A 9,100-nucleotide genomic window follows, 5' to 3' on the forward strand; every position below is an offset into this window, starting at 1 on the left:
ATAACATATGGAGGAACAGTCCATGAGTGGCGTGGCCAATTGAAATGGTTTTAGTTTCAATTTTACACCATTTGATAAAAATAATCAGTTTACCAATCCACCCCTAGGTTCATTCCATTTGCAGTAAAATCTTCATTACATAGAAAATGTTCACAAAATCTATGTCAATGCTCACACATCTTCTTGGACTTACGTAAATCTATGTCAATCCTCACACATTTTCTTGGACTTACGCAGGAACTATGCTGCCCTGTAGCTCTTGTTAAATATGTTATCAACTTTACTTTTCTATTAAAGGCTCTCATGCTGAATTGAAAGCCAGGTAAAGAAAAAGATATTATACACTATTTTGTTGGTACCCTGTGTAGCACAACAAACTTGTTCTTACTATAAGAAAATTTTCTTTTCTTTTGTTTCATTGCAGATCTTTTGCTTGCATGGAGGTCTTTCCCCATCATTGGACACACTTGATAACATTCAAGCTTTGGATCGCATACAGGAAGTGCGTCTATACACATAAGTATAAAATTCTTCTTTTCCTGCAACACATATAACAACAATTTTAAGTGCTTGCAAGGTATATACTTATGAATAAATATTACATCCTGATTTAAATGTATGAAAACAATTTTCATTCCTTTTAAGCTTCATTCATCTCAAGGTGCAATTCACAAACTCAAGAATAGTGGCTTTTGTTCTTCAGGATACCTTTAGGGGAAGAGTATGTGAATGCCCCCTCGTGTTTGGAGTCCAGTTTAGAGGAGATGGCTATTTACACTGCTAAGGTTTGTTGAATCTAATTCTGAATAACATTGCTTGCTATTGTTGAATCTAATCTAATGTATATTTTAACTAGACTTGTAGCTTATATGTTTTGAAATTTTTGTTAGGCCTTGTAATTTGTATAATTTGATTGCTGGAGAGCTTCTACAACTAAGCAAGAAGGCCGTTGCACGAGTTATAGCCGCGCGCTCGAGTATGAATTTTTTTTTTTTTTTATTCTAATGTATATTTTAACTAGACTTTTAGCTTATATGTTTTGAAATTGCTTTTAGTGGCTTAATGTTGTAAGGTCTCTTGAAATAAGACCTTCAGGCGGTTGGTCAAAGTTTTACAAATAATCTTAGGAATAAAGTCAAAGAAACTATTTTTAAAATATTAAAGTATTTAGCTAGGTCTAAGAAGATTTGTGTACTTTCGACAATTTTTCTTAGTTTTTGAAAGTTGTAGACCGAAGTTTTCATAGCCCGATTTTTGCTTCTTGCAAAGAACGATCATGTCGGATAATATAAGTGAAGAACAAAATAGGGAGACAATCGCTAGATTGTGGTCTAACTTGAAAAGAAAAGGTGATGGAAAATGTTATTGTCCTTGCAATATTTGTAAGGGCTTAAACCGTAGAAGACTGCTAATCAAAACAGTTAAGAGACATTGTAGGGAGAATGGTCACATTGAAGGGGTGCATGACTATCATCCACTGGTAAGTCGTTCATTATATCATTTTAACAATCTATATACATATGAAATCACTTGATGATGAGTTGATGATCATGGTTTATTTATGTTAATCAATTTTATATAGGTTGATCTTCCTAGGGAAGTACATGATATGAACCACAACAATCCGAAGAATATGGTTTTCGAAGTGGAGGAACATGGAGGTGCAAATATCCAAGGTGAAGATAATGATCCCATGGAAGATGACGATCATGCGCCAGAAAACACAATTGAAGAGGATGGTATAAATACATTGATCCATGACACATCTAGTCCAAGTGTATCTGATGATGATGATGATGATAGCCTCGATGTACCTCTACTTCAGAAGGCATACGAGCCCCTATAGAAAGACTCCCAAACAACTCTTCTCTCTGCTGTATTGTTGTTGTTGAACGTGAAGGTTATGAATGGTTTATCCAACATAACAATGTCACGTATGTTAAGGTATGTCATATATGTCTTTATAGTTAACAAAGGGTGAATAATGTACCACTAATATTGTTTATATTAACAACTTATTTTTTTTTTTTAGATTGATAGGCGAGTTTCTATTACCATCATCAAATATTCTACCTCGCTCATATCGAGAATTAACTGATGTTATGAAAGATATTGGAATGGAGTATGAAGCAATACATGCTTGTCCCAATGATCATATTATATATTATAAAGAACATGAATTTGCAACACAATGCCTTGTATGTCATACGAGTAGATATCGAACAGATCGACTAACAAAAAAGGTGCCTCAAAAGGTTCTTCATTACATCCCCATTATTCCACGGATGCGACAATTATTCAGGTGTAGTAGCTTGGCTCAATTTATGGATTATCATGCACGCAATAGAAGTCGAGATGACATTATTCAAATCCCTATGGATGGTTTGGCATTTATGCACATAGAGGAAAAGTGGCAACACTTCAAAGAAGAACCTCGTAATCTCAGGCTTTCATTGGTAGCAGACGGTGTTAATCCATTTGGAGAGATGAGATCTGTTTACTCGGTGTGGCCTATTTTTGTTATCAACAATAACATTCCTCTGTGTATGTCAATAAAGAGGGAGCACATTATGTTGGCAATGATTGTTCCAGGTATCTTATCATTTGATAGTTATTAATTTACACGTACTTACAAATCTTGCAGTAAAATGGTCACAATAACTATGTAATGTTACTGTTCATTCAAGTAGGTAAATATCAAGTAAAAGATATGAATTTATATATTGAGCCTCTTATCAACGAGTTGGTGGAGTTATGGAATGGTGTCACTATGTATGACGTGACTAGACCAATACCACAAAGACAATTTCAATTCCATGCAATACTTGCATGGACAATACATGATGCCCCAGTGCTAGCACATTTTTGTGGTATGTTATAGTGAATTCAAGTTGCGCACAATAATTCTAATTATTAAAATCAACATATTTAATAATCCAATTACATCATTATCTTGTAGGTCTTCAAATAAAGGGAAAATTTTCATGTCCAATTTGTGGTCCAAAGATGAAATCTCGTCATTCAAAAAGTTTAGGAAAGCAGGTGCTTGATGAGTGTACACACTTCCTCCACAGGAATCATAAGTATCGAAGTACGGAAAAACATCTTTTCAATGGGAAAGAAGAGACTACATCAAAGCCATGAAGAATGACACCTTGCCTATGGAAGTTGGAATATAATAGAATTAATCATCGAGGTAATGTCGTTCCACTTAATGGTTTATGTTTGTAATTTATATATTTCTATTGTGATTTTTGTTGACTAATTGTGTAATTGATGATCGTGAAGGTCGTCAGGGCAATACTGACAACCTTCCAAAGGGACTAAAAAGCTATCCCAGACAATTTAGTAGGTTGCCCTACTACGAGCACTTACAAATTGTGCATTTGTTCGATACTATGCATATTGGAAAGAATATAACAGAGACATTGTGGAAAATATTGGATGGAAGGCGTGACAAAGAAAAAATTGTCAAAATTTGTAATGACATACATGAATCCAATCATGCATTGAAAAATTTCATTCACTCAAATAGCAACAGAGATCAGATTAATATAAGTGCCCTTCCATGGTTATTAACAGAGTAGCAAAGTGATGCCATAAAAGAAGTCATACGAAAAATTCGATTTCCCATAGGATTTGCTGCGAATATAAAATATCTCATATAAAAAAAAAGTGAATTTGGACCAGGGCTCAAAATGCATGATTGGCATACTTTTGTCAAGGTAAGTTATGTTCTTCTGTATTTACAATATATTCATAAACTACGTGAATTGTTCATTATGTTATGTTAGAAAACAATGAAATGATTGGTTTATAATTACTGCAGTACGTGCTTCCTCTATCTCTCCCAGAGCACTTCAACAATAACATCAAACAAGTGATATACGATCTTGGAAAATATATGAGGTAAGCAGTAATATCTGTTCAACTTGTTGTATATATTTATTATATTCGTGATTTGTTTTTCTTGCTATGTAATCTATTGTATATTATTTTGTAAAGTCTCATATCTAGATTTTTTTGTGACTTGAATCTCTTAATGTAGGTGGTTGTCATCTAAAGAAATCCATAAAGAAGATATAAACTATTGGAAGAGAAGAATTCCTCATTTACTGTGTGAAATGCAAAAGTGTCTACCTCCAACTTTTTTCAATGCATAGGAACACTACCTCATACACCTAGTTGAGAAGATTGAATTGTGTGGACCTATACACACTAGGTCAATGTGGATGGTTGAGAGGCATTTGAAATCTTTGAAGGCTTTGGTTCAACAAAGAGCACATCTTGAGGGTTCTATGGTAGAGGGATATATGGTATACCAGACTATGGTGTACATTACTGAATATCTTCCTAAGTTTGCATCAAATATCCATGTAGATCGCATTTGGGATCTCGAGCCTTTTAAAAAATTAGAAGGGGAGTACTTGATGGGGAAAGGTACATTGAGGAAAGTGAGAGGTAATAAATTATAAGATTTTATTGTAATAAATTATTTCTTAATCTTCAAAATAAATCAGTTGTAAGTTGTCTATTTTTTTTTTGTATAGGTGCTCGAGAGTGGGATGCACTACATTTGTATAATGCAAACAATCTTGATTGGATGATGGTATGGATTGAACGATGTCAACATTCTGGTCGCACATTAATATGGGAAGGTGTATCTTCATTGGTTAAAGAAGCTCATTGTAATGGAGATTCCAATGTTATGCAAAGGGAAATAGATTTAGCACGTGGTTCAAGAGATTTCTAGGTATGTACAAATTTATTAATCACCTGTATGTTTATCAACTCACGATACAATAATTTTGATATGTTTCACATATTATTGCAGGTTAAACACCACAAGGCTATGTTCTGTAATGGTCATAAATTTTGCGTCAAAGTGTTGGATGACACGAAGAAAATTTGTGATTCAGGAATAACTGCAGTCTTTCAAGTGACAAATATTTCATCTAGAAATGACTTACATCCTCAAGAGTTTGAAAATTGATACTATGGCATTTTGGATGAGATAATTGATTGTGACTTTAGTTCCTTCAAATTAGTACTCTTCATTGTCAAATGGTACAGGCTATGACTTAATCCAAATGATCCTGATAGAATTGTTATTGAACATGATAATGGATTTACAATGGTTAATACAAGGTCGTTTGAGCCAGTTGGGGATGAGCCTTAGGTTCTTCCAAGCCAATGTGAGCAGGTATTTTACTCAGAGGTTCCACATAAATTGGGTTGGTCATTTGTTGTTAGACATGAACTGAGAGGAAGGCCAATAGAGTATAATGCGATGGAAGAAGATATCGAAGAAGTAGAAGATGATGTAGATGGTGATCATGATCGATAGTTATTGGATGATGTTCCTGACACAAATTTTCATGAAGAAGAAGAAGAAGATGATGATGACGATGATGCTGCTACTAATGATGATGATGAAGATGATGTTGATGTTGATGATGATGTTGATGATGATGACGACAACGACGATGATGGCAAGGAGGATGATGATGATGACAACGATGATGATGACGAGGATGACGATGATGATGACGATGATGATGACGACAACGAGGATGATGATGATGAAATTTAGAGGTATGCCATCAATCCTTAATCTATTTAATATTCATTTCTTGATAGAAATATATTTGTCTTATATATATGGTTACATAGTTTATTCATTATCTATTTAAAAGCTACAAGTTTCAACTACAAATAGAATATTGCTAATCTAAATTAACTATTAATCTAAATTAATTAAATAAAACTATTTAAAACACATATTTATGTGTGAATGTATTGAGCCTTATTTTCTTTCAGGTCAAAAGCATTTGTAAGTGTTTAGTTTAGAAAAGGGAATTCATTAAATATCTATAAAAGGGAGTTGTACCTAGAATAAAATTCATAGGGAAAACATAATATAAGTGCTTACCCAATTTGTTGGTTAATAATTCACGTATCTCTAACATTTCATTTTAGAATAGGAATAACATTGTATCAGTATGTTGATTTATAGACTAAAACTAGAAAACTTATTTCAGTACATGTATTTGGATCTATGGGATTTACATGGTAAGTAAAAAGAAACCAGTAATCCATTTAAAAATTATTATAATGGGTTTTGGAAGAAATTACAGTTATCTTAATTAATATAAAATATCTAACTGAATTTCAAAATGTTATGCAAGTGGCTTTAGTCTATTTCATGTCCCCTTTTCAAATAATTAAAAAATAATAATCTTTGCTAAGGCAGGCAGGCCCAAGAAAGTGAAGTTTCGGAAAAAGGGGGGTTAATCTTTGGAAACCGTTGGACTAATAAATGAAAATTATTATTAAAATATGTTTCATTAACCTCTCTTGGACGTGAGTTACAGTTATGCCCTCTTTTAAGGGGTTTGGAGGCATTTTGGGCGGATGGGGAGAACTTGAATTTTGCTCATTCTTTGTTATTCTTCAGGGGCTGCCAAACCTGTGGAGAAGGAGACCCAAGAACGGGAGTTTGCAGGTTTCCAGGGAGACCCAAGAATGGGAGTTTGCAAGTTTCCAAGAACGCTAAGGACAGGAGTTTGAAGCCATTCCATGTGCATGCTCATACAGAGTTTGCCTTTGTGCTGAACAGTGTAGATTTGTGGGTTTTTGGGTGTGTTTTTTGCATGAGTTTGGTGTTTTCAGTTGAGCATTTCATATCAGTTTTGGTTGCTATCTTATTTCAGACTTTAAGCTATTAAAATAGAGCTGAATATATGTATTGGGACGTGATTAAACTTCTGAGATAGTTTATTAGTGCTTTTGTGGTTTTTTTGGGCATTTTTGTGTTAATTTCGGGAGCCCGATGAGCACAGTTTTTGTCCTACATTTTTGAGCTGCTGTGTAAAGGCTATACGGATTTGGAAATGTCAATTTGCAGGCTGTTATGCTGCTGAAAGTTCTGTAAAAATTTCTATTTTTAGATTTATTAATAATTTGTGAAGTTGTGAAGCTTTTAGCACTATTTTCAGCATACCCGATTTGGGGTTTCATTGAGAAATTGGTGGATCTTTGTGATACCAGTTGTTTGATTTTGAAAATCTGATTCGAGGTATGAAATACCATATAAAATTAGAAAAGGGGAAATTTCAATGGTATCAGAGCCATGATCTTGCCAGCCTGAGGGTTTGTAGAAGTTTGCAGGTTAGTTTTGACAACTACCCAGATCTTGCATTTCAGTTTTGAGAACTACCCAAATCTTGCATGTCATAATTTATGATTGCATGTTGCTTCTAATCAGCTGCATGTCAAAATTTATGGTTGCATGCTACTTCTAATCATTTTAATGTTAGTTCTTGGTGAATTTGGTGGTTGTAGAAGTTTGCATTTCAGTTTTGACAAGTACCCAGATCTTGCATGTCAGTTTTGACAACTACCCAGATCTTGCATGTCATAATTTGGTGGTTGCATGTTGCTTCTAATTAGTTTCATGTCAAAATCTATGGTTTCATACTACTTCTAATCATTTGCATGTTAGTTCTTGGTAAATTTGGTGGTTGTAGAAGTTTGCATGTCAGTTTTGACAACTACCCAGATCTTGCATGTCAATTTTGACAACTACCCAGATCTTGCATGTCATAATTTGGTGGTTGCATGTTGCTTCTAATCAGTTGTATGTCGAAATCTATGGTTGCATGCTACTTCTAATAATTTTCATGTTAGTTCTTGGTGTTTGAATAAGTTATATCCTATTGGGGTTACACTCTACTTTATCCATAATGGACAGGTACAGTACAGAGTCTCAGAGGAAACGATCTTGGACAATTGATAGCTAGAGTTGAAACAGTAGAAAGGATGGTTATTTAGAAATTTGAGATAAACTTATGAAAATAAGCCATGATATGTCTAAACAATTGGTTGAGCACCACCGTATAATGAATGACATGTTATCTGACCCAGCTAAGGTGGATAAGTTGACTGGATTTCTATTTCGCAGATTTTCTCACAGGACAAATGACACAATTCCCAAGAACTTGCATGAGGAGTTTGAGAAACTAGCTGATAGCCAGGTAGAGGTCTCAGATTCTACTCTGCCACAGGAGGTGGTGGGAAAGGATATTACACAGATTGATAGTAATGGTCAACTTAATACTCAAATTGAGACAATTGTTTACAGGTCGTCAAAGGGTGATGCCACAGGTATTCAGGATGGTATAGTTACAATAGGCAGTGACTACAGTGTAGTGGGTTCAGATGAGGATTATGAGGATGTTGTTGTGCAGGATGGTGAGACATCTGGTAGAGATGAGCAGACATTGAGCATTCATGACTTTGCTAAGAAAGAGTACCAGGCACAGTTAGATGCTTCATCACATGAGGTTGAGGCTGGTAGTACTTCACATGATTTGTCCAGCCAGCTGAAGGTGAACAAAGATAGTATTGTGACTTCATTATCTCATCATGACAGGTATGTGGAGTTAGTTGGTATTGGTCATATTACTTAGGTGAGGAGTTTGCTTGAGTTACCAGCTGATTCTAGTTTACGGATATGGACTCGAGATTGTTATATTGGAATTTGGGATTCAGTTGACTGGAGATCTTTAACACTTTTTGGTAGCAGTGTTTGTTTGGGTGCTATCATGGATTTAATTAGCAGATTACATGGTGTTGTCTTTTCTTGTGCCAGTATCTTGTTTGATGTTGGTATTAGTTTTTATACACCGATGTTGGGCTTTGTTCATATATCCAGTCGACCATACTTGCTGAAATGTGTTGATGATATTTCATATTTGGCAGTGTGTATAGATGAGTCCCAGGATCATATTGGCATTGATGACATCCAGGAGGATGCAGTGGGCAGTTTTGAAGACTTAGTTTCTTTGGGTATAGAGGAGTTGGACAACAATGCTAATGTTTTTGATACTCTGTATGTTGATATGAGTTTTAGATTTGATTCATAGGATATGGATGGTAAAACTCTAGAGACTAGTGACTTTGAGGATACTCCTTTAGAAAGTGCATCAGAGGAGGTTTGTAGGAGACAGTCAAGCCAGTGCCATCATGTGTCTAATCAGTTAAGAGTCAGTGACCAAGACATTGCTATCACTTGCCAGCATTTTGATGTTGCTCGTCA

The 9,100-nt window shown here is 34.9% G+C and overlaps 1 protein-coding gene across 1 annotated transcript; it reads left to right on the plus strand.

The window, feature by feature from the left end:
* Window positions 1-1,227: 1,227 nt before the first annotated feature.
* LOC149551463 (uncharacterized) lies at window positions 1,228-7,833 on the plus strand. The gene is made up of 3 exons (XM_089790100.1): window positions 1,228-1,480; window positions 1,583-1,739; window positions 7,754-7,833. The coding sequence occupies exons 1-3, from the start codon at window positions 1,277-1,279 to the stop codon at window positions 7,831-7,833; spliced, it is 441 nt and encodes a 146-aa protein (XP_089646226.1). The 5' UTR covers window positions 1,228-1,276.
* The last annotated feature ends 1,267 nt before the right edge of the window (window positions 7,834-9,100 follow it).

This window comes from Cupressus sempervirens, chromosome 6, assembly GCF_028749045.1.
Source record: "Cupressus sempervirens isolate cs-2001-9-10 chromosome 6, ASM2874904v1, whole genome shotgun sequence".
Taxonomy (NCBI): domain Eukaryota; kingdom Viridiplantae; phylum Streptophyta; class Pinopsida; order Cupressales; family Cupressaceae; genus Cupressus; species Cupressus sempervirens.

Coding starts and splice junctions, on each gene's coding strand:
- LOC149551463 (XM_089790100.1), top strand. CDS start 1,277: ATGTCGGATAATATAAGTGAAGAACAAAATAGGGAGACAATCGCTAGA. Junction 1,481..1,582: donor TGCATGACTATCATCCACTG/GTAAGTCGTTCA, acceptor AATTTTATATAG/GTTGATCTTCCTAGGGAAGT. Junction 1,740..7,753: donor AAACACAATTGAAGAGGATG/GTATAAATACAT, acceptor CATAATGGACAG/GTACAGTACAGAGTCTCAGA.